We start from the raw sequence: 24990 nt of genomic DNA, 5'->3' as shown, positions 1-24990 counted from the left end.
TCGTGTGTGGTCTGTAGCTAAACGATATAGGCTTAATTAGCAATTGTTTTATTTCAAAAGTGGCTCAAATTTGGAAATGTATAGTGAAATGCGTTTTTAGGCCAAGAATGCCATGTTTAAACCTTCAAATGATGTTTTCGCCTATAGGATCCCTATCGTACACACCGCCTATATCCTGAATTGTTTTGGTCACCTTACATGATCTCAGTACATTACAATACAAATAACTCATGTCGTATAATAATGCTCTCTGCTACCAAATAGACTCCTTCGCTTTGAGATTCAAACTTTTCGTATTTTAAAAGTTACTTGGACACGATACTTGAAGCGACTATCTTTGCACCCAGACAGTATGCATGTACAACCAAGCTTATCGGCCGTTGAACGGGCAACACTGCTGATAGAAACGCGTCGTGTTAAATGATTATTCAACATAGCAATCGACTCAGTACGATGACCCTTCTTCCTAAAAACTGTTGGCCCTTTACTTCCAGAAAGTTCCATTGTGTACAACAGAATGATGGTATGAACACAATTCACAGATCGCGAAGTGATAACAAATTAAAGCAAGTTTTAATTTCAGATCGTTAATTGTCTTCAGGCTTCACTAACGTATTTCACATCTTCGTGTGAATAAATCTTCACAATCTAGTCCATTTCTTGCATAAGATAGTCGAAAGCTATGCAAAGAGTCTACTAAATAATAACCATGATGATTTATGCGTGCGTTCAACTTGCATAGTTCATACTTTTTCCGGACCGACAGTGGACCGGCAGTGTCGCACAGCCTGTGTCTCTGGACTCCCTCTGGACACCACCGTGGAAGCCGTGAAGAAGCGCGCGCTTTGTCCCGTAATCATGCCATAGCTACTTACACTTATTTAATGCTTAAATCTATAGAAAAGACACTTTATTTAAACACAAGGAGTTCTTTAATCAGAAAGAAAAACGCAGCTTACAAATGTAGAGAAGCTGTCTTGAATTGGGGCCTCCAGGTCCGAAAAAGCATCGCAGATATTAGGATGACCCGAAGAGCCTTGAGAAGTCGCTGGCGTACTTGGTTTCTGAATTTAGTTTAATAACGAGAGTCGTTAATAAAGAAGATCAGTTTAGAGTGGAAGATGTCTTAGGGTTCAAATAGCCAACCTTAACACAGCTTTAACCTTATGCACCATTTTACTTGACTTGGTTCAGGAAAACAGTATCTACAGACGATAGCAAATGTTCTGATGTTTAAGGAAAATAGTTTTACCGTTACCCTAATTGTATGTTTCGCCAACTGCAGTTCACCTGTTTTTGATAGTCGTGATGTATTTTGCGGAGTCTGTTCGTTTCCCGCTCCTCAACTTCATCGTCTTCCTCCTCCAGAGTTAGACTTTCATCATCGTCATCATCCTTCCGAGAGATCTCCTCAAGGAAGCCCTGCCGAACGAAGCCATATTGTCTGTTATACATGCAGCATTCATACCTAACATAACATCTAGAAGCAATTTTTTAGAGGGACATACTTATCACAACGCTTTCCGATAGGTTAAAACAATTGCTAAGGCCGGCTGTACTTACTCGAGCGTGATCTGGACTAAAATACCAGAAAAAGTCATGTGGTCTGGCGCATAAATACATACGGCGCATTTAAAGCAAAGGGTTATACAGAATTCTTCGTAGTGACATACCAGACACAGCATAGTACAGTTGGCCTTAATGGGTCTTTTTTCCAAGTTGACGATTTGTCATCTGTGTAAGGCACGTTTAACAAAGTATTTTTGTTCTCCAAGATAGAAGAAGCTGAACAAAACGAATTAGAAACTCTCACTTCGATCAGTAACTAATGAATCGAGTTGGGTAGTTCTACCCTATGTAAAATTTAGAACATTTACTTTCAGTATTCCAATTCAACATTGTTAAAGAACGATGGAATCAAAATTAGAGGACACATACTACTCATGACCGTGGTGAGCAAGTCGTTCCCGCTGGGAAAATGTACGATTTATGCCGATATGAAGCCTAGCCTGCATCAGAGACATCTCCTACGAAGCCTTCACTAACGTGAACGTGTTATTTCTGCCATTCGCGATGAGCTACTTACTTGGAACTGTTCACTGGCTGTGAGGGCTTTCTTTCTAGATGTCCGAGCACTGCTGCTGCCGGATGGTGTCTCCCGCTTGGCGGCTTCAGCATCTGCGCCGCTTAGAGCCCCTACCAAGGAGTCGTCTCCATCTTCGTCGTCTTCGTCAGACCCATCGTCAATAAGGATCAGCAGACCGGATTCGCGACCTGTAAGCACATATCAAACCACTGTTTGAAAAACAATTTGGGTTTAGAATTTGTGTTTGGGGAACACTAATTAATTTGATGCTAGTTTTAGTGATTTTGACTTACTACGGCTTCCTACTAAATAACGAAATTAAATAATGTAGGCAAAATTTTGCATACTTTACATACGATTTACGAAACATGGAACACGAGAATGATGGAAACAAAGACGATGGTTGACGTAATTAATGTCCATGGTAATCGTAACCGAATCGTCGTAATAAACTGGCATAATGAAAAAGATCTCGACTACTAAAATGAATATCTTAGCCCTTGTAGAACCTAATTTCCTAATGAAGGACAATTGTTTCGATTAGCATCAATATCATAGCAGCATCGTGGATGCATTAATACCTCTTCTCATTGATTAATGAGTTTTATGATAGTTCCCTATGTTTGTTCCCATACAATACGTATACTACATTTGGTTCGTCACCGCAACAGTGATGCTTAGATCATTATGGCACACATCCGCCACCGACAATGCTATTTTGCCCCAACTGCTCAACACCTTCATGATGCATTTTAGCACTAATCTGAGTTCAACGAAAACAAGGCATGAAGTTCCGAACTCAGGCGAAGTTCCTACAGACTTGTGACTCGAAATACCGAGCTCATCCTCAAGTTCACAATCGCTAAACACAAAACAACAGGGGCCTCTAAACGGTGGTGCAGCTGAGGTCACGACTGAAATAACAGGGTTAAATACTTTTGCTTTGATAGCTGGTTTCATTGCGGCTGCAGAGGAAAGGTTTAGGTAGAACGGCAGAATTATGGATAGTCTCTCCCTTATGTAAACGGCAACGTTCCAATCCGGCCAAATAAATACTGTGCCCTTTTGCTGGCTTGAATAGCTGACTAGCACAGTGTTTGTGATGTTGCCATTGCCTCCGCTTATACCTCCACTATTATTGTCAGCGTTGGCAACGGGAAGTTCTTGTTTATAGGGCCGCTTACGACCGTCGAAAAGCAAGGAAAAGCTGCTGAAATAGGGTGCATAGGTGGCTGTGGGATGAGCCTCAGTTTGTGAGCGGCTTATTCAAAGAACAAGAGAGAGGAAGACGACGGGAGCTAGAAGCCTCTATTTTCGTCATTCGCAAGTTAACTGCCGAAAAAAAAATTGCCCACAGCTCGATTCGAAGCCGCATCAAAGAAGCAACGCCAGATTGGATAAATGGTTTGGATTAAAGGCAAGTCATCCTCTCAGAGGAAAGGCGGTAACGTAGGGTTTAATTCGCTGCTACTGGGCTCGTTTAATGCACTGCTGCTTGTTATTAAGTGGATTCGCTGAGTTTCTAGCAGGAGACTGTTGTACTCATTTTCAGTGAAAAAGCATCTCAAACAGCGAAAATTGATCTAAACAACGTGGCCGTTCCACTGATGGCTGCCTTCTGGAAACCTGCGAAAGGTTCACCTGTTTTATGTTTGGAAGGCACTGAGCCTGGAATGTAGTGAGACAGAGGTACCGGCGCGGTGAAATTCTTCTCGTCTGACCTAACTGCGTACAGTTGTGAAATCTCAATGAATGCCCGCTCCGATACCTTATTGGAGCGATGATGCCTACCATTATGATGGTTTAAAGAAAAACAACAGCCGCCATATAGTGTCTTGAAGGTCGAGACCTTCTCATGCGTGTGCAGGCACGCCGCCCACGTTTAATCACCTTGATGGACAGACCCGGGTACTATAGTCACCGTATCTGAATATTAGCACTCTATTTACAATGAAAAGTTTTTTTTTTCTATTAACGGGATTGCATGGATTACATATCTCATTTAGAACCTCATTAGTAATTTTTTTCCTAAATTTGAATAAATCATACCTTTCTCATAAATCCTAACGTCGTCGAAGATTTGAATTAGCAGCTTGATGCTGGCAATGTATTGATTAACAATTGCCGAGCTTTTAAAACTATACATAACGTATTGTGTTCATAGGGCGTTGAAAGAGCGATAAAACCAAGGCCATGAAAAAAAAGTAAAAAGTGAAGTAACGGTCGCAAGCAGCAAGAGGTGGTCCTGGAAGAATGATATCTTAAAAGTCTGTGCAAAAAAGTAGCGGGCCACGTTAAATAAATGCTGTAAAGTTGGGTGATCAATTACACACAGTATACACAAATTCATCAAAAAAACAACGGCGACACGCCTAACTGCCCGAGGTTTGCGTCCATCGTGAATTCAATAGATTCAATAGCGAGACTACGGCACTGCGGATTGTAGTTAATGGAACTAATAGAACTGTGCCTTACATCGATAATAATTAGCGCATTATTTAATGTGAAACAATGCTGTTCATGACTGTATTCTTTACGGAAAATTATTCGCTGCGAGGTTCCCAATGCCGTTAAAACAAGGGTGCTGTTCTGTATGAGAAAAAACGATTATGATACACGACCCAGGCAGTGCTTCGCTTTTTGCTTGTGCTCGGTTGTTATAATACGATGATGAATTGTGATTTCAAAATTTCAAAAAAGTTGCAGGCGCATTTTTTTGGTGAGACGTTAGTATAGCTTAAAGCTGGTTACTTTACGAGTGCGAAGGAGCAAGAAACACATCCGCTACTACCATACCATACAAGTTTGTTGTGCGCGTATCTATACAAACTAGGTTAAAGATCAGATAAGACCCTTGAGCGACCTAAGATGACTCGTTATTTCACCCAGTGTGCTTCTGAAATATGTAAAATGGCTACGAACTTCCTCGAAAATCTGCTTCGGCAGGATCAGTCGTCTCCGAGCGTTCAAGCGAGCCTGAAACATCATAGACATGTATCGTATGAAACGCGCACGAAGCTCACATGTCAACGTTGTTTGAATTTTCGATGGCAACAGTGTTGAATAATCCTATGTTAGCTCTTTCATAATTTCGAGCTTCATAGCATTTGCTTGTGGATTCGCTTAGCAGCACATATACAGTAAAAAAAAGTGAACCAATAATTACATCAGATGTAAATGCAAATGTAAAAGCCAAGTAAAATTAATTTGGCAAGCTGGTAGTACTACTAGGAGTATTTTAATGTTTACAGAATTTTTAAAAAGTTAAGCAACCCTATAGAGGGTCGACGACGTTCAGATAATGTCATGGATGGTAACTTTTTACGATAATCTTTCTTTTTCTGTAAACACATATTTAGATAGCGCCATAGATTTGAAAACAATAACATCTGATGAACTCACACATTCAGCATACTTAACACGGGCATAAAATATTTTCAATGCATTACTGACCTACGGGGGGATCGTCCTGAACAAAGTAGACATCGGTGAAGCTGGACACGGTCTGCCCATCAGCAGCCTCCACTCGACACTCGTATTCCCCTTCATCAGCCTCACCGACGTTGCCGATCACCAGCTCGTGCCTGTGACAACATTTCGCTTCTGACAATATGTATTCTGCTCATACCTTGACCAAGACCTCATAACTGCCTAACACTGCTTTTAGGATATGTATGCTATAAATAAGCGAGAAGCAGCCTTTGTGAACTATTAGGCAGGACGAAAAGGCAGTAGTCACAAATCGAATTGCAACCGCTCCGCCACGTCAAATTCTGATATAACTTACAACCATTTGTGCAAGGGCGAAATACATATCGAAATTAAATATTACGTTATAACCTAATTAAAAAAATGAACAGGTTTGCAATGTTAATCATCTTATTTTTTAGTTAAATTTTCTTTGTCATGACTGGCAGTTCCATTAACTGATTTCCGGTAACTGGTAAATTAATTAAACTTCTCAAATGGCTCAGAGGACATTTACATCTCAAGAACAAACCTTGGGCAAAGCTTGATTTCGTTTAAATATTCGACAACTAAACGAAAAAAACCCTGCTTAACTGTCCATTTTCATGGATATTATTTTGATAATTGGACTAATCGATCTCGCCGACGGTCACTCGAAATACCGGGTTTTTTCATTCTGCTTTTTCTAAGTAAAACTAATTTGATTATACCTAATAGGCACGAGTTAAATTTTCTTGATTTGCTTGCACATTCCTTATTCTAACATAAATTATCTTTGTATTTTTCTAAAATCTGTTATGTTTCGTAGGCTATTATTATATTTATTAGACTTAGTTACTAAATGAAATGAAAGTTTCCTTACGAAGTTTGTAAAAAATTATGTTAGACTTAATCGTAAATTTTGATGAGAACCGCGTTAAGCTGTTTACGTGAACTCTTGAAACAAACTCTTGATAAAAATGCGTTGTTAATGATGTCTATGCTTTTTTTTAAATGTGCTTGTAGATAACTTAAACTTTTAACTTACCATCCGTTGGGGTGCGCCTTGATGTGCCTTCTGGACGAGTTGTGAACTACTTCTCCGCAGTGTAACCAGCTCACCCGGAAGACACTAGCATCAATTTGTACCTGCATAACCATATGCAATTAGGCCAGTAAAAACGCGCATACATCGGTCGATGGAATGGCAACAAAACACTGAACAACAACGATAATTTTTGCTGGGATATTACCAGCTGAAAATTTGCAGTTCGAATCTACCTAGTGCGTTGCTATACGTACGTGTCTTTCGTAAAGGACAAAAACACAAAAATGGTACTTTCAATTAACAATATTGTTACCACACCTGAAATGTGAGGATGTCCCCTGGCGCAATTTCAGTGATGACCGGCAATTCATGAAGAAAGCGAGGAGATTGTGATACCAACGCGGCGGTAGCCATGCCGCTTCTTTAAGGTGGTACTCGGCCACCGCGGTCTAACCACCTTAGACACTGATTTTCGGTTCAACCATCTTGAGTTTGATCGTAGAATCATAGAGTATCGCTCCTGTATCGCAGCATAGAATTTTCTGGAAATGTGAAGGTGATGATGATGGTGACTATTAAGCTATTCTATTACACAAGCGCCGCAGATGTTCAGAAATCCATATGTCCCTTTTGTGGCCCATTTCAGTATAATATACGACCAGCTAATTCATTTCATTGCGATTTTTGGTCACTTTCATTTTGTTTTTTGGTTAGTATACCTAACGATCAACCGAGAAACCCTAAGAAAAAGAAAGTTTTGGGAAGTTACCTGTAATTACTTCGCGGATCAAAATAATTTCAAATTACGCATTATCAGCAACCAAATCTCTCGTCATGAGCTTATCAAGGGTCACTAAAGATATCGTTTAACGCTGAAAATCAACACCCGTTGATGGAGCTTTCAAAGATGAAGGCGCTCGCAAACTCGATCGAAAATTTGTGATAACACTTCGTAACGAAGCCTTCAGCGCAGAAACAATTAACTACTGGTGCAATTAGTTTAAGTGCGAAAATTGAAAGGTTGAAAGAATAGGAAATGGCTACATCACAAGAATTCCAATGGATTCGCGAGTTACTGTGATTATAAGAGCTTGGGCAGATGCGGACAATGCTGTCTCTGTCTGCGAAGTAAGGGACTCCTTAACGTAAATGTAAAAAAAAACGAACATAACTAAAACTGAATTTAGGACAAACGAAAACAGATGTGATGTAGTCTAGAGATGATTTGTACAACTATTACCAAAAAACCCACATGAATCATACTATAGACGGTACATGGTTTAGTCCACTTACTTCGCCCATCAGAAGAGGATCATGTAACAGAATGGAGTCCAACAGGGGAGCAAGCGACTTAGATGGCCACTCATCTGACGAGGTAAATTATCGCCTAATTTGTTGTTACATGCGTATGATGTTTGTATCCTTATTCCCCGCTGCAGTTTAAAGTTCCGTGTGTTCTTGAAGTGCAAACTCTTCAAACATCATTTTCGGTTTTTCATCACCAAGATGCAATTGTACTTTCTGGTGCCAGAAACCAAAACTTATTTTTCGCAGGTTACAGTGCCAATTGAAAGAATGTTTTAGGGATCTTGTTAGTGGATTAGCAAGGTCATTCTGTCATTTATCACAACAAAAACGAGACCGAATTGTTGGACAGCAAAATTGCGCTTATTGTCTAATAAGGCTTGTCGAGAAAACCAACAATATACTTGGTGTAAGGTCAGTGCCATCGTTGAAGGCGACAGGATAGTGTATGTTGGAGGCACAGCACACAATTAAAAATATTGAGCGATGAGAATATGAACACATTGTGATCATATTCTTAGGTGCCTGAAACCATGAGGATGTTGCTATGGAAGGATATGATATTTCGCTCGCGTTCGAACCAAAGTTTCAGTAAATGTAAGCAAGTACCACAAAGTATCCGTTTAAATACATAAAAATTAAGTAGTTGCTTTGAACCCAATTTACTCGTATGATTCTAGCTTTGTAGACAGTTGTTCTTTTTTGACAGCCATATGTTAGCTTTTTTGTACATCGTTCTGAGCTCGTAGAACTCTTATAGAATTCAATGATCTGCTACCACACCACTCAAGCTATACTTATCAAACATCCTTGAACTGTCATTCCAGAAATGTGTTATATGTTCGATAGAAGAATGAATCCAATTAACGGCGATTCACATAGAAATAGTTTCAACACATAGAAAGATGTACAATGCCTTATTATTATTATTATCCCCCACCGATTGTCGTTTAATCACAAAGCGGTTTTGATTTAAAAGCTGCGCCAGTTTCTGCGCAAGGGGCGAGCTTAACCCAAGATAAAGTGAGGAATATAGATAATTTGAATAAAAAAAGTCTTGCACTTTAGAAGAGCCTTGGGACTGCACCCGACAAACAATGACAAGTTCGTCTATCTCCTAGCGGCAACGCCACAGTTTCGCCGCGGACCTCTGCCGCCGTTTTAGTCTATCAGCACTCTAGGTAGGTTATGAGAGTAAAAAATTTGCGTACTTTATTCCGAATTACATCAAATGGGAGCCATGACAGAAAACCTGAAAAAAACTTAAAGCGTCTTAGCAAATATGAAGCGACGCATTATACAGTGCCCAATTTTTAGCATCGTCTCTATCGTCGTATAGAAGCTCCATGGACCTGATGAAAACTGTACTAGATGTTTTGATTTCATATCTGTATCACGTTTCTCGCTGCCCACAAGTTCAATCGCTAGGCAGCCTGGCTTGATTAGCAGTAACATGACGCATAACGTTTAATGCAGTCAACGGGAGAACCTTAATGATCCTGTGAACCCTAAGGTCGACAATTTCGGGAATTGGTCGACCTATGACATTAGTTTCAGCCAAAAGCTGCCATATCTATGGTACAGGACAGCATATAAAGCCCCCCTATTGTTTACTGATTCTAGCGTCACAGAATTTCTAAATAAAACAAAACCCTTTCCGAAAGACCTCCTTCCAACACGTCATAACTTCATAACGAAATCTGAAGTACATGTCACATGGTCTACGTTCGTAGCGAGTTCGGCAAAGCTCTTCGACGACTATTTTGTGTGCACACATGGTCCAATGACGAGCGCAGTAAACTCAGAAAGAACGGTATGCAACTGCTTGAGCAGTGCTGTTAAGATATCTTTGTGATCCCGATCAAACACAACGATTCCTTTTTAGTGAAGCACATCGGACCTATACTTAGCTGGTGTGATCGTAGGCTGCACGCGTCTCTTCATGTCTAACTGCCGTCTGAATCCGTCCTACCATTATTATCACACAATTAAAGGGAATATTATAAAAACATTGAATCTGACAGTTTAAACAATTTGTTTCGGTACACGATAACTGTAGAGATGAAGACCTGCACATCGACGCTGCATACGGCGAAACAGCCCTGAATGCAGCCTAATCGTCGAGTCTCAACAATAGCTTCGACCTATTTTATTGAACTTCATTGAATGAAAGAACCAAATCAAAAAAGCTTACTCAGTTCCATGTTCCGCGAGACGTTACATATAGATGAGTCTTATACAATGTCAATCGATTTTTTTTGTTGAAGTCATTGAAGCAAGTTTTTTGTTCAGAATTATTCAAGCTTGGCTACAAATGTGCGTTATTATCATTATTTTATACAGCTAAACGACAAATTTTTGGTCGTGTATTATTTAAGGCGAATTTTCTCATCCATTAAGTCCACTGCATTAATTTATGTGTGACTGTACATTGTTTAAACAATAGCCATAATGTGCTGGCTATTTTAGCCGCCTTGGGTCACTTCAACAAATAATAAGTAGCGTCCTAGTGACAACAATAACTAAGAGGCATTATAGTTAATCTGTTTTTGCTATGTAGGCAAAATACGATTTCTTCATCGCCGAATAAATTCAAACTATTTTGGATTGATTTGAATAAATTGTTCAAGGAGGTACTTTCCTTACGATCATCCAAAATCGATAATAAGTTAATGAGCAATAAGTATAATAATTAGCAATCTAAGTTCACTTATAGTGCTTATTATTAATCATATATATTATTTATATTACCATAAATATATTATACATATGTATGTAAATATATATATATATTACCAGACTCCTATATTCCTTTACCGATGTGGGTTAAGTGGGTACCACTAACCTAACGAATGTATAAGCGACCGTTTTTGGTGATGGGTAACTAGAAGTTATCTCAGTTGATTCACTTTATTTCGTTCATTACGCAAACGGGTTTAAGAAAAATCATATAACGTAAACGTTAATACATGCGATGTTACTGGCCTCCCGAGTTCGGAAGAAGAAACACCTGGCATTAATACGTCGGTGCGCGCACTTACACTCTGTGGCATAAACAGACACCCACGAGCGTGCGTACACCCATCTCACCTTGGATCTTTTTCTCCCTAAGCGCTGATCAGCAACAAACGATTGACGTTACGTTCCATTGTTCCATGGTATATAGATCGGCAAAGAACTTCAAAACCATTGTAGTGTCCATGGCATGCATTGAGCTAAACTACTTGTACACAGCACCGACTCACCAATATAAACTCGCGCGAATACACACACACCATCACTCTAGAGAGCGTACAGCAGCATGGTGATTGCATCCTTTCTTTGCATAGGGGTCTATAAATAAAGAACGACAGCGGAAGAAGAGACGATGATTAAGATGCCTCAGAATCAGCTGGGTAATCTACACACGAATCACAGAACATTTGCGCTACATGCTAAAGAAATTCGACGACTTTTCGTTTACTGAGTTGCTGATTTATATGCTATGACACGTCGACTCCAATACAAGCAATGCTGAATTAACGATAGGCGACGATATGCTACAGAGCTACAGCAATGTTCGATTGAACGCAGTTACAACGGCCATCACCACCAGCATCGATGTTTTCTTCACCATCCTATGATGCACGCACACACGAATCACACTCGACAACAGCCGCTCGCTCTGGGTCGGTGCGTCGCGCATTGCGCTTCAGTCGTTTGCCTACTTGCTTGGCCGCTTGGCTGAATAAACGCGTATGTCCTTACGCGTTGACTTCCACGCTTTCCACAGATACCGGCGTTGTCGCTAATTCGCGCTCGTGCACACACAGCACACAGGGAGATGGTCCCACTGCAAGGGCGAGGCCACAGATCTGTACCGTTGGCTCGTATAGTTCAACGGAACGTTCGTGTAACATCTAATGTGCTACCGCAGCAGCCACAATAGGTTCAAACCGTTGGCCGCACCGTTGTTGAAGCAGTGCAGCCATGAACACCCAGGTTCGTCTTTTTCAGACTAAAAAGCGATCAAGTTCACCGGCTATCAGCCCATCTGAGGGGCTCCCATTCGTAGCGGCGGGGGGGGGGGGAGGACGGGACGAAATTATAAAAAGAACAGTACATTGGCGGTGCACCGACATCTGGCGACTGAAAGACCGACAGTGATAGCAAAGGCATTTGCCATAATTTCCTCGGAAAACCATCGAGTTGAAGTATCTTTTCTCTTATATATTTCAACAAGTACAGCCTGCTGCTATGATGTCCAATCAACTCAGCACTCATGAAGATCCACACTGGCGTAGCCATCTCAGAGTAAAACTCAGCGGCTATTAATACAGTGTAGAATAATGGTGCAGGCTTTTCATATGTACCTGATATTCTTTGTCATGCTGCAATTGCTGTTTTTTTTTGTTTGCTGGGTTGTTTTCTCGCGCGATCTCTTTCCGTCACTGCTTCATGAAAGTGCCGTCCATCGTTCTGACCTGGACACGACGATAAAAGTGCCCTACGCCACTCGTGCTGCTACTGCGGCGTCAGCGTGATGCTCTCGATTAGAGGACGCGCGAGAAAAAGGAAAATCTCTGGGCCTCTGCCACTGTGGGTCCGAATCTTTTGGGTTCGCCGTTGCTGTCGTGCACTTGTATTGGACCCAGTGCCACTGACACAAGGTATATGCATAGACGTAGTTGGTCGAGATGAACCCAGCGCGTTTCGGCGTTTATAAGGTCTTGCCTACACAGTTCTGCTGCTGCTGCTACTGCCATTACTACTGTAATGTGACTCTCTGCAGGCTAGGTTTGTTGAAAAGCAACCGACAACTGATTGTCAACCGCGGAACGATTCCGAAGTCTATGCGTGAGCGGAAGACTGAATGAGCTTCAATGTTTCCGTATAATGAGCTTGTTATTTCATTATCGATTGAGCGGACGTGTGTGCAGTTGGATGAAACAGAAATATGAATGACATAAAAGAGCGACGAAAGTGGCCCTCAACACATTTCGTTTACTTTATGACATAATGTTAATGGAGAACCTTACGATGCAGGCTAATACAGTGAGAAAATTTCAAAATTGACGTGCGACAAAATGAAACCTTGATAACTCAGATCTTTTGCGAGATGCCAGGTTCCTCAAGAGAAACGTATGCGATAAGTTGTGCTGGCGAACAAGTTAAAATAACAAAATTTTAGGACGTTGATATTTATCTGAATGACTTAAATGAACTATACTTATTGCAGTTAACTAATGGTTTTGTGTAGATTGTGGCGCACCAGTAATGATTTAGATATTCGGTTCTTGTTTTTTATGTCGATGTAAATTTTATAGTAAAATGTTTACTTTGGAATCTTGATTTATAGGACACTTTTTTTTAAAATTTTTTACTTTGATTTTTAGGACACAGTATAGTCAAAATACAAAATATTTCCTTTGTGTTAGCAAGAGTATTTTGTTTTTGCTAGTAAACAGTTAATTTCCCAAGCGGACAGCACCAGGCATTCTATTAGCGAAGCTCTATGTAATCCAAGCCTTCGTTCCGTTACGTTTGCAGGGGAAAATTCCCGTAGTATATTCGGCCCAATTAGGCTTCCGAACATCTTATGCAAGGAATCAAGCTGAATTTCTTTAAAATAGAGATTCCTTTAAAAACAAATATCTTACACTATTTTTTAAGTGGCTCAAAAACAACCAACAAGCAATAACGTGCGTATTACTAGCTTGGGATGCCCAGTGCAGAGAGGTGGTTGCTGTTGCAGACTTAATGGTTGTTATAGTCATTTTTCTTCAAGGCGCCAGAAATGGAAACAGTATGTTTGTGAGGCAGCAAACTCTAACCAGATCTGAAATAAGTACAAGAATCACGCAAAAATCCTCGTTCCTGATTACACGCGTCCTTCAATTTCGTTCAGAAAATGGCTCATCTGTCAACCAGATAAATACAACTTTTATTTAATGTGATCGACCGACCGCCATTTCCCAAATCATGACATGGCATCATGAAAAAAAACCTTATTTGCGAAATACTTGTCAAGGGATACGCGGCTTTCTTCGAACTTATTTCGAAACGTTTTAACCCTGTTCTCTCAAGATGCAACATGCGGTTTTCGTCTTATATGGAGTGAATTTGTGAGGTGGATGTAAATACATTTACGATATAGAATACGTAGTAGCCACATCAAGAAAAGGTTCATTCTATCTTCACAATATAACTCACTCCTAAAAAACTTAAAGCTTGAATTTCCTTTGTTTAACCCCAAGATACGTTCCACGGTATTATGTATGCCATATGACTTGATTAAGTCATATGACTCCTCTTACAACAACAACTTTAACCGAGTAGGATTATTAAGGCTCTGACGTTCATCGGATTTCTTGTACCGTCTGATGCAGCTCGTGTCGGCCGTAACACTCTTCATTGGAGATTTTCTACAAAAATACAATTACATACGAATTCTTGCAAAAAGGTGCATAATACCAACCGAATTGAATACTAACATACCAAAATATTATATTATAATAAAATCTGTATTCACTGCAAATATTTACTTACAAGAAAGTGCCATCCATTCATGTTGTCTTATAAACTGATAATTTTGCGTGACTATAGGAAAACGTTGTAACCATCGCAACATCATCATAATAACGTTTCACACGCGTATTCTAGTTCGAAATTGATTCTAAAAAATGGGCGTTACTTAAATTGTTAGTGGTTGCCAAAATAACAGATTCTTACCACATGTTTTCAGCAGATAGCAAAAAGGTTAGCGAGTTGGTTCTCGTAAGAAGAAACTATTACCATAGAGCAAAGAGCGCTCATTTTGTTAATCAATGGCACTTTAGACTCACAATGATTTGCTGAATTAAACTGATTGAGACTGACAGATTTGCTGAGCGCATAGATCAACGCATAGAGGACAACAAACTCGAATAAATCAGAGCTGTATACACTGAACACTGCGAGCCAAGTAGGTTGAAAAGTTTAGCAAATATATTACATGTAAGATTCTGTTTGTCATATGGCCAAAAAGATTTTCTTGACTTCTAACAATTTTGTTGTAAGCGGCAATTTTGTCTGAAACTTGGCTAAAGGAAGTTTGTTTGAGTGTTAACAACTTTTGTTTGTGTGAGGACACTCTGTTCTGAGACTTGGCGAATGGGGGACTTATATAAGTTTTAACTTCTTTGTATGTGGAAATGTTGTCCTAAAACATGGCCAGAAAAAAACGTTTGTTTTAACCAGTTATATCTTCCTGAAACTTAGCTAGAGAACACTTGTTTAAGTTTTAACAACTTTTCTGTGTAAGGAAACTCTATACTGAGACTTGACCAACGAGAACTTGAGTTTTAGCAAATATATTACATGTAAGATTCTGTTTGTAATATGGCCAAAAAGATTTTCTTGACTTTTAACAATTTTGTTGTATGCGGAAATTTTGTCTGAAACTTGGCCAAAGAATGATACAAACAGGAGAATCACGAACAAAATCAATCAGTGTAGGACGGTTCCTGGGAGACTTGTACATCCAAGTTACCCTCCAAAAATCTAAAGCTATACGTAAACCTTAACCGGTTTACTTATTTCCTCTTTGTAGCTAGCCTAAACACAGCACGCTGTACCACTGTGCCTGTTTTATTTACTTCAGAGGATAAATGGCAATGTATAAAAAATCGTATCCGGTCGAATTCTTCTATTTTCGAAGTCTAGACAATGTTGAGTTGGAGTGCGGAAATGAATCGATCTGTAATTTTCCGCGTCTAAGAAATTTACACAGTGGCTTGTCAAACTTCTGGAGCTGTTTAACACAGACATGATCGACGGTACAATCTAACTTCGTCTATTATTCTCTTTACGGCTACATGAGAAATTCCGATTGTTAGCGAAATATTATTCCAGAGGTTATTTCCACAGAATAGAACTGTAGATTTTAAGTTTAAATATTTAGAACTGAAAAAATATTTAGAATTGAAAAATATGTTTAACTAAATATACCTTTCCCCTCAAGTATGCATAAAGCAAAAACAACGCTCTAATTGAAAGGAAATTTATTGTTTTATAATATTATATTTAAAATGTATACATTGCGATTCTTCTCTTCCAGTAAGGTCTGTTCCGTTAGAGCCAGAAGAGGCTGGAAAAGAAAGCACAAATCGTTATAACTTCACTCAGTACTTCACGATTCACAAAGCCATTACACGCTCTTTTTGAATAAGAGTCTGTATAGTCAACTAGTAACTATAAAATACTGGGTACACTAAATAAGCTTCGTACTAACAAATTCGATTTTTAAAATGAAATGAGCTTTAAATCAGTTCTAGGACAAGAAAATGTCTGACACTTTTGCTAATCTGATTTAAGAACGTCGGCTTGGCAAAGCATTACAGAGTACGTGATTTTCGCCCGTATTATAACTAGATGTATAATACTGCGACGTGCAAAGGTCAAGAAAATAATAATTACTTACCGAAAGAAAAAGGTGTTTTTGTAACTTGTATCATATGTGATGCTTCTAATATCGTTTATCCAATAATAAACAACTTAGCTTTCACACAGAATTACTACAAATACTCTATAAGGGAGTGCTTACTTTTACCTTTTCCCTTTACTCTAAAGAGGTAGGTATATTTTGCGTTTGTACCCAAACATTTTCGCTTAGGTTACGAGCTGTAACTTCGTATATACAAAAATTAAAGATTATAACATTATTGTTAAACCTGCCTTCCTAGGCTGAGCTCTGGCATGCCGGGTTCGGTCCCCTTCTGAAAACCTGCAATAGACATCAAATGACAAAAGTCTATTATATTTTCGTTAGCGTAAAATTGCGTTAATGGTTTAATAAAGTAAAATTGGTTTACCAAGTTTATTAAAGGGAATAGCTCAAATGACACCGTCATTGCTAACACGTCTAAGAATCAAAACACATTCTTAGCTTAAGAGCTCAAATGAAAAAAAAAAGCTAGTAGTTTAAAATGTGTGTTTTCTCCTTGCAATAATGGGTTTTAATGAACGTACGGGTGACTATGCTGTTTTGCCTTCTAGAAAGCGGTTTGGATAGAAGACTAGTCCATTAACGCTCTCATCTCGACAGGCGCGATTACACCCCTCCACCTGCAGCAGTCGTTCAAGTGCTAGCACAGCCGATGTCTTCAAACAAGTGGCCAGCTCTTCTGCGCTAAGGCTACCCGCTTCTTCTATTAAAGATACAATTTTATCCTTCCATGCCGACTCATCTAAACTTGATAACTGCACTACCCGTAAACCTGACGTGAATGTAGTTAGTTTAATTGGGTGCTTGATGCGTTCTAAAGCCGCTAACATATCCTCTGGCGAAAGCAGTCGGAGGCCCCGCGCCCGATTAATACGACAATACGCTTCCGTAAGAGAGATCATTCCAGATGAGCTTTCGCAGACCGGAAGAAGTACACAAATGATCTCTTGTTGTAACTGATTATCACCGGAGTACCCTACTTGACTTCCAAATTCAGTGAGACCAATGGAAAGTAGCTGACTACGAAATTGTACAGTTTCATCGTCGGTGAGTCCTTTGTCTTTTGATTTTACCATAAGCTTCTGCGAAAGTTCGACCATGTCTTTTGCTGAGGCCATCAAATTTGATAAATCTTCAAATGCTGCTGAAATATACAGATCCGTTTGTTCGGCCCTAGTTTGAATTTTCTTCTGTATTCCACCGATACCAATTCCATGTCCCTTACGAGCAACTCCGTACAGCCATTCCTTAGCACAAAGAGCAGCCTCCAATCTCTGTAAAAAATCCTTGCATCCGCCACCTCGAAACGAAAGTCGGAATGTCAGCTCAGAGCTGACCGCAACGATAATTTTCTCGCTTTTCGTCCATGTGCCAGCATCGAATGAAGTGCTCAATATTTTATCTAGATTCATCGAAAAAACCTGCGGACCAATCCAAAGCAGGCGTTGGTTTGTCAACTTCAAAAGGCCCCTTCCATGGACGAGGTGCTTTTCCTCGTACAGTGCAACCAAGTCTGCGGCAGTTACTACTCGTTCACCCGGCAACATTGCATCTGCGCTGTTCACCCAATACTCTGAGAACGCCATCGTTTTGCTGAGCGCTTAACACTGCCTAGTCACGAACCCACAAACATCAATTGAGGAAGTGATAAGCTCCGATGTACACAACCGCTTCTATATTACTCAATCACACCACATCACTATTCACAAATTATAAATCGAATCATTTCTTATTGAATTTGATCGTTCACGATGCACCAGCAGGATTAGCTGGGTATCAATCAAAGCATCGTCATAGAACCAAAACAAACGTCAACTCCGCGGAAGCAAATCGACGGAACCGCGATGCTTAAATGAGATTCTTGCTTGCGCACTTACATGCAGAATATGCTCGAAGGGCATACTTGCTGTGGCTGCCGATTCAAGTTCTGCGCAAGTCATTCGAAATATTTCATCGAACTAAGACTAAAGTGGTTGCTGTTAGTAGCACCCGCCGGCTGGAAAGAGAGCCAGCACATAGGCAAAATGTTGTCTTTATTAGATTCAACTTACCGAGGTAGACGACTGTTGGTATGAAACCCCAATGGAAAGCGACTTTCCCAATCTCAGTCACGACTAGGAGGGCAGATCTTATCGGGCCATTCTTTGGTTTTCTATAAACTTTGTCCATCGTGACGTCCGGGTATGCCTTTGCGACAACCAGCCTGAAGACGTTGAAACAATAAGAACTAACTGACCTTTCGGATCAGTGCGAAGTGGCAGCTACTGAATGATGATCATGGTCACTATCTGCTCGAGTTTGTATGGAATGAGGGCGGTCAACAATCAATGACCTAGCTTCAACAAGATCGTATTGAATGATGTCTAAAAGAAAGATTTTCCCACATTTCTCGCTTAGTATCTCAAAGTTGTGTACATTTAAGTAAGCAACACATATGTTATGTACCTTATTATACAATTAAAGCAATTTGAATGAACAAAGAAAGCTACCGTTATGTACAGATTTCTTAGTTTACACAAGTTAACAGAGACGAGTAAATAGTTGATTTCTAGTTAAACGCAAATAGTTATATAGTGCTGTGTACGTAATAATTCTTTTTCTCCTGTTGGGTATAGATAATCTTTAGATTCGATTTCAAAGAAGTAAAGACTCATTGACAAATATATCTTTGGGGGCACATGTTAACCAAAACTACATTGACAGATATGCCCTCTATCGGTTCTGTTAAACAAATTTACATAGCAGTTGCAAACAGTCTATTTTCGTTCAGTGCTCTTTCGCTACGGACAGCGTCAAATCGGCTTCGCAACAACAATAACAGTTATGAAAAATAGTCAGAGATTAGACTAGCGAGTTATGTTCATATGATTTGTTTGTCAAATGATTTGGGAAATATCCTTTCTTCACTCTTGGCCGAATGAGAACCGTCGTCAAATCAAGCTAGACCCGCTGCTCGCAATAAAAGGCCAACATATTCTTCAAATCCTACTAACAGCGTTGTCTTAATTTCCTAATACGCCTCCAAGGAGATTTCCCAGCCCGAACATGGAAAAAAGTCTTTTAACCACCCCTAGGACACCTTGTATTATATTGTCACCACGAAGAAATCCCCCAAGCAGACCACCGAATAAACTGCCGTTACCTACAATGACAAAAAAATTGTTGTTTTTTCTGTTGTTAGAAGACATTTTGCTAAATTGCGTCTAGAAAGTGATCTGCCCTAAACCAAATCACTTTCTAAACATAGACACAAATATGAACAAATTATTATTATTATTATAGACAAATATGAACGCATTAGGTCTATCGCAGTACGACAAGTTACTAGTAGCATTTCGATACTATTAAAATAATTTATTAACGTACGTCTTACTTTTCCTTACTAACATAAAATGTATGAGCACTATTCGTATGCATATCGTATTAATAAATACGGGACACACACAAATAAATCGAGTATTTAGAAACATTGTTCAAACCTATCGGGGGTTACTAAGCTCCGACCCATTGAAATGTTCACGATTTCTTCCTTGAGTCAAACAGAAAGGGCAGTTTCCCTGAGAAGTTCTATTGAATTCAACTATTTCGAGTGAGGCTTTGTGACATATACGAGATTTCATTTCTGCCGTCTAGCCGTATCTACTCACCGGACGTATGGGCCGGTCGCGAAGCGTTACTCATAGGATGTAGTCTCGAACGCATCGCATTTATAGTCATATCGAAAGATCTTTATCTGAAACGATAGTATTGCAAAATCTCAAAAGCATGAGTAGCATTATCTGTCTCGGCCCATGGTTTAAATATAATCTTACATATGCAAAAAAGTTGCCGGACTTCTATATAGTTGTTTATATCTGCCGTTGGTATTGTCTACCGAGCAAACGGTATCGCTAACAAATGAGCATGTTATGAATCGGTCCAATGATATATTCGAATTAATTGATATCGTACATAAGTATAGTATATGATATTCCAGCAATTGGAGAACTTGCAACGATTCATCAATTGGAACACGTCGAAAAAAATTAATAACCTCAAAAATTAACTAATCATCTTGATATAATTAACTAGGGTGCTTTATTTAGATACGATAAATAGGCGTTATTCATAGGGCTTTGTCTGATATTTAGAGGTTGAAGGTTTATCTAGTTATTGACCGGCCAATAGGCTCCATCTAATCACGACCCATATAGTATGAAGTACATGGTATTAGTAGAAGAAATCACAGATAAGTACGCCACCCGAAATGCAAACTCTAGAATAAATCCATGATATACTCAACCACAGTCTTTACAACAGGGCCTTATGTGCCGTTCCAGCTCTACCTCCGGAACCATTAGACGACACCTTATCCCGGCTCCGTAGTATGTCCTTTTTGATAAGTTATCATACACTTACTTTGAAGAATTAGCTTCGTCCTAGTGCTGCCGTAATTAGCCTTCTTCTGAATAATCAACCTTGTTATTGCCGCAATGCACTTTTGACACTGGCTACTTTGCATCAATGGAAGAGATAACTGGTTGGCTTTTTAAATGCTCGGTAAGATGGATTTGCCACGTGGTTAGTGGCCGTCCTCGAGTTGCGTTTTAAGAGTGCAATTGGTTTCAATTATATTTGTAATCATCCAATTACACGACACTCGAGGTAAATATTTGAGCTTCGGCGAAAAATGGGTCATGTAAATATCAGCTAGAATCAATAATCCCTGAAAACGGGTTGGTGCTATATGTTAACAGGGCAAAAAAACGGAGGACACGTATTAAACAGTAGTTTTTTTAATCTACACTTGAGAAAAGAGATGTGAAATTGATATGTTGCTTAGCTACATTCGACAGCACCGGCAAAATTTACTGTCCGTCTTATCTACGCCCAGTTTAGCCTGGGCATTAACAGACATTTCATTTTGTGCTGGGAAGCCGAATTTCTCCACCGCTTCGTCTCTGGGTAGGACTTTGATTCAGTGGCGACGCAATGAACTCGACCTTTGGCCGACAGACTGAAAGTTGAAAACCCAACTGATCATAACGGTAGAACAAGCTGAAATTACTAACTATTATCACCGTTTCTCTAACAAATCATACTCGTCGTGTCCTCTATGTATGCATAATACATAGTATATATTATAGTGATCATTTTAACTCTGTAACACGTCCTCTAAATCACTCTCAAATATGGAGTGGTACGCTGTGCTTCTACCAGAGAAGTCAGATAGCGTTCAGAGAAATGCGTCTGTGAACTACTACTCTACTGTATTACGCGGTTTCAACTTGGCGTGAAAATGCACTTTTTTATTCTGCTGTGTATAATAATCATAGTGAAATGTTTATTTTGTTTCAGATTTTTTTTAGTTAAGTTGAGGTATTTTCGTGGGATACTAATAGGATAATCTAGCAAGAAACGCGCTAATATAATTTTTATTTGGTCCAAATCGGTAAGTTGTAACGTAATTCATAGACATAAGCATACTTAGCTTTAACATTGCTACTTATAGCTAGCTGTTCTCGATGTCGATCTCAATTAATAATGTGCTTCAGACATAAACTGTTAAAATTTAATGACTGAAGCATGGCGATTCAAATTAAAGTACATTTAAATGTATAAAGTTACTAAACAAGTAAAATGAGGAGGAATGGCCGTATGGATGAAATAATTTCTTTATCACAGCAAAGAATCGAATTGCTGAGACTTTTTTTTCTCGTTTTATAGATTTCGAAATTATTCACGCTTTAAGAAAATTCAAAATATTATTTGAAGGTGCTACATATTTTCAATTAGTTCAATGGATGGCAACAGTCAAACATACAACCCATTGACATAAAAACTGACATTTAAAGCTGCGAGAACCGAAATCGACAAACAGGTCTAAAGCGTTAATAGTTTCAAAGATTGAATCAGAAAGATGCAAGCTTGTTCTATTTAGTGGTTGTGGCCTCGAACTAAAGGTTCAACTTACAATTCGATTTGTGTTCGTAGTAAAAATAACGGCAGCGTTGCTCGGTGGAGTAGCTATGTTGGCGAAACGCTTCAGTTGCCACTTTTATGGGGAGAAGATTTTTCTAAGGGACGCAAGGAGGCTGTGTGCTCGACTATAGATGTTTCATGTATAATTCTAAATAGGGTGATGTGTATTTACATATAAAACATATAGCTGTATCATATAATGGTAGTAAAAGTTCAATTTGACTCGTGCTAGTGTATAGCTATTTGATCCTTTACAGATTTTTCCTGCATACAGAACAAATTTAATTATGTGCCCCTTTTTCGGTCTCGGTCAAACTAGTTTTCAACTAGGTTTTTCTCGTACAAAAACATGAAATTTCAGAACATAACATGGTGAACAGTTGGTTTAAAGGTAGGCAGAGATATATAGTAAAGATAAAAGTGGGTCCGATAACCGAGATTAATGCTCGACCTATTTCATTTGCTGAAAAAGTGTCTTGCCTTGTTCCGTAGATCTATGCTTGTTTGTCCACTTAACTCTGTAAATTATTGTCAATCCTTATCGGTTGCGTTGCCGCGGCTATTCAGTGTTTACTGGAATTTTTTAGCGTGAAAAGTCACAACATCGTTCCGAATTTCTTCATTGCCATGTGCCATGGTAACGAGTTGTTTCTGAACGAAAAATCTCTGTTAAGTGCATGTGCCTGCCTCTGATCTAACCCATCACTGACCTGCTCTACTTCGCCGAAATTGTGCTGACGCGTTAAAACGCTTGTTCGTTACGAGACGCGTTTGCGGCACACAGGAAGACCACACCAGCATAGTTCAATAGTTGCTACCGGACGGCTCTTTGCAAGAAGCTAAATGTAAACGAGGATTTCCGACGCTGACAAAAAGATAAAGCTGGACAAAAGGACAAACGAACTCATGCTGAAGGAGTAGATGTCCTGTCTAACCAATTTAGACTGATAGGAATCGAGGCTCGCCTCACGCCGCGTACAAGTGAAGGAATGACGGCTTGGCAATGACTTGAACTCAATTCGGCCGAACCGTATTGAGTAACAGTAGCTGTATTTAAATCGCAGTGGTTTATGATTGTAAGTCAGTCAGTCAGTCAGTCAGCCAGCCAGCCAGCCAGCCAATCAAACCAAGGTTGTTTATCAGGTGAACATGCGCATGCAGGAACGGTGGACGCAAGAAAGTCGATTTTTCTGCGTTATTTATATAACGTGTTGCTGTGAAGCGTTTTTCATAATTGTTAAATTATGGGGCTATGTGAAACAATGAAGGGGATAGCTGCATAATCGGTTCTGTCTTCTATGAATTGCTCGATCAATATGGATTGAAGGTGAGGTGCTATCGATAGATTATGGGTAAGAATAATCTTTCAAGAGAATGATCCGTCTGAAGTAATGGCCACCAAAGGTTTAACAGCGGTATTTTAACAGTTTCGACATTTTTAATAGCAGAAAAAGCTATGTTTGTTTCTCGGAAGAACTGCCAGTTTAACCATTCTATTAAATATTCAGTCTGTGCTAGCGTAAATATTATTATTTTTTTTTGCAGTAGAATGCAATGAAGACATCTTTAATGTTTAACCTGCATAATAAATATGGGGTGTCACTGCGTTAATTTCACTACCTAGCGCAATACGTTCACCAATCTATTTTGATAACGCAAACGCCCACATCGACGTTAGACGTTTACAGAAAAAATATTGAAGTTATGTCAAAGCGAATGCTATTTACGCAACTGTATTTGCAGAATCTGACCGACCAGAATGCTTTTGAGTGTGTTGAGAGAGCCCTAGACCTCTTATTGCCATGCTAGCTCTACTGTAGCATTAAAATAATCTGCTGTGAGTATTTCAGAATATTATTTAGATGATCAGTGACGATGATTAATGACCGCTGGAAAATAAATGGCAAAAAAAAATTTCTTACAGCAGGAGGGCTGTGAAGCCATTGGTTGCCGCCCTGTATCACTATTGTCTGATCGACATTATTATAGTTCGATTGCATGGGTTTCTTCGATGAGAAACTGGTCTAGCCGTAGTAAAAAAGACAGAAAGAAGTAAAACAGCCTGATCTTCGTGTAGGACGATGTCGATATGCGCCAGAGGAACTGAAATGGCAACGTCATGAGGGTTATCAAGCAAATAATCGATATCGCTTTTCCTTACCTACAACTGGTCAACAACAGAACAGGAGATGAACGCCTTCGAGGCTGCCCTCGGTTAGCGGCATTCACAGCGTCGGACTCTTACTTGATTGGCGTTTTTGCATGTGTTTTTTTTTAGAAAAACAGCGATGATCACGAACGAGACGCTCTATGTGCTGGATATCGGTTAATAGTGTGACAATTAGATTCGATAGAATAATATTAATGATGGTTAACTCGCAGTCAATTGAACTCTTATCAGATCCCAATATTTGCAATAAGGTTATTATTAAGTGCTTCAAATCCTCTTTGTTGATATCTCGTACAACGTTAAAGATAATGTTATCGTTTGTTCTCAATGTATTGTTTACAGTTTGTGTGGTTACATCATTTCTGTAGGAGTTAAAAAAGGAAGAAGGTTCTTCGGCGATGACGGGAGCGGTAACGTGGCCTCTTGCCATGGGGGAGTTTGAAGCGGCGTATCGTCAAAAAGAAGGTCCCCTTGTCGGTAAGTGGCACCTACTCAAATGATAAATTTAC

General features: G+C 39.5%; 3 protein-coding genes across 18 annotated transcripts in view; 1 reads left to right on the top strand and 2 right to left on the bottom strand.

Moving 5' to 3' along the window:
* LOC111272779 (protein Obscurin) overlaps nt 1-11617 on the bottom strand; it is a 91841-nt gene extending 80224 nt beyond the window's left edge. For 7 of the 11 annotated variants that reach the window (XM_086973397.1, XM_086973407.1, XM_086973417.1 and 4 more), the window contains exons 1-8: nt 10977-11119; nt 6900-7123; nt 6582-6682; nt 5540-5670; nt 5009-5062; nt 2087-2274; nt 1291-1422; nt 960-1064 (exon numbers count right to left, since the gene is read on the bottom strand). In XM_086973397.1, coding sequence (XP_086829523.1) covers nt 960-1064; nt 1291-1422; nt 2087-2274; nt 5009-5062; nt 5540-5670; nt 6582-6682; nt 6900-6995 — 807 coding nt within the window. In that variant the 5' untranslated portion in view covers nt 6996-7123; nt 10977-11119. The other 4 variants (XM_086973410.1, XM_086973411.1, XM_022854405.2 and 1 more) reach the window with 3 other exon arrangements.
* A 4275-nt stretch (nt 11618-15892) lies between these two features.
* The window catches only part of LOC111272862 (vacuolar protein sorting 36), a 13760-nt gene continuing 4662 nt past the window's right edge, over nt 15893-24990 (bottom strand). Inside the window, exons 2-6 of one of the 5 annotated variants that reach the window (XR_015315850.1) lie at nt 19998-20083; nt 19344-19492; nt 18402-18713; nt 16581-16629; nt 15893-15993 (exon numbers count right to left, since the gene is read on the bottom strand). Coding sequence is in view for 2 of the 5 variants with exons in the window: in XM_022854512.2 (XP_022710247.1) it covers nt 16881-17936 (1056 nt within the window). In the remaining 3 variants the exon portion in view is untranslated. Of the gene's footprint in view, nt 15994-16580; nt 16630-16874; nt 18165-18401; nt 19493-19997; nt 20084-20748; nt 20764-24990 lie in introns of those variants that run through there. The other 4 variants (XR_015315849.1, XR_015315852.1, XM_086973393.1 and 1 more) reach the window with 4 other exon arrangements.
* Nucleotides 24822-24990, top strand: part of LOC111272840 (uncharacterized) — a 14148-nt gene continuing 13979 nt past the window's right edge. The window contains exon 1 of one of the 2 annotated variants that reach the window (XM_022854491.2): nt 24822-24958. In XM_022854491.2, the coding sequence (XP_022710226.1) occupies nt 24880-24958 (79 nt within the window). In that variant the 5' untranslated portion in view covers nt 24822-24879. The remainder of the gene's footprint in view (nt 24959-24990) is intronic. The other variant, XM_022854495.1, reaches the window with a different exon arrangement.

This window comes from Varroa jacobsoni, unplaced genomic scaffold (assembly GCF_002532875.2).
Source record: "Varroa jacobsoni isolate VJ856 unplaced genomic scaffold, vjacob_1.0 scaffold_192, whole genome shotgun sequence".
Taxonomy (NCBI): domain Eukaryota; kingdom Metazoa; phylum Arthropoda; class Arachnida; order Mesostigmata; family Varroidae; genus Varroa; species Varroa jacobsoni.
The sequence above is the reverse complement of the archived record's forward strand: the minus strand, read 5'-3'. Positions and strand labels throughout refer to the sequence as shown.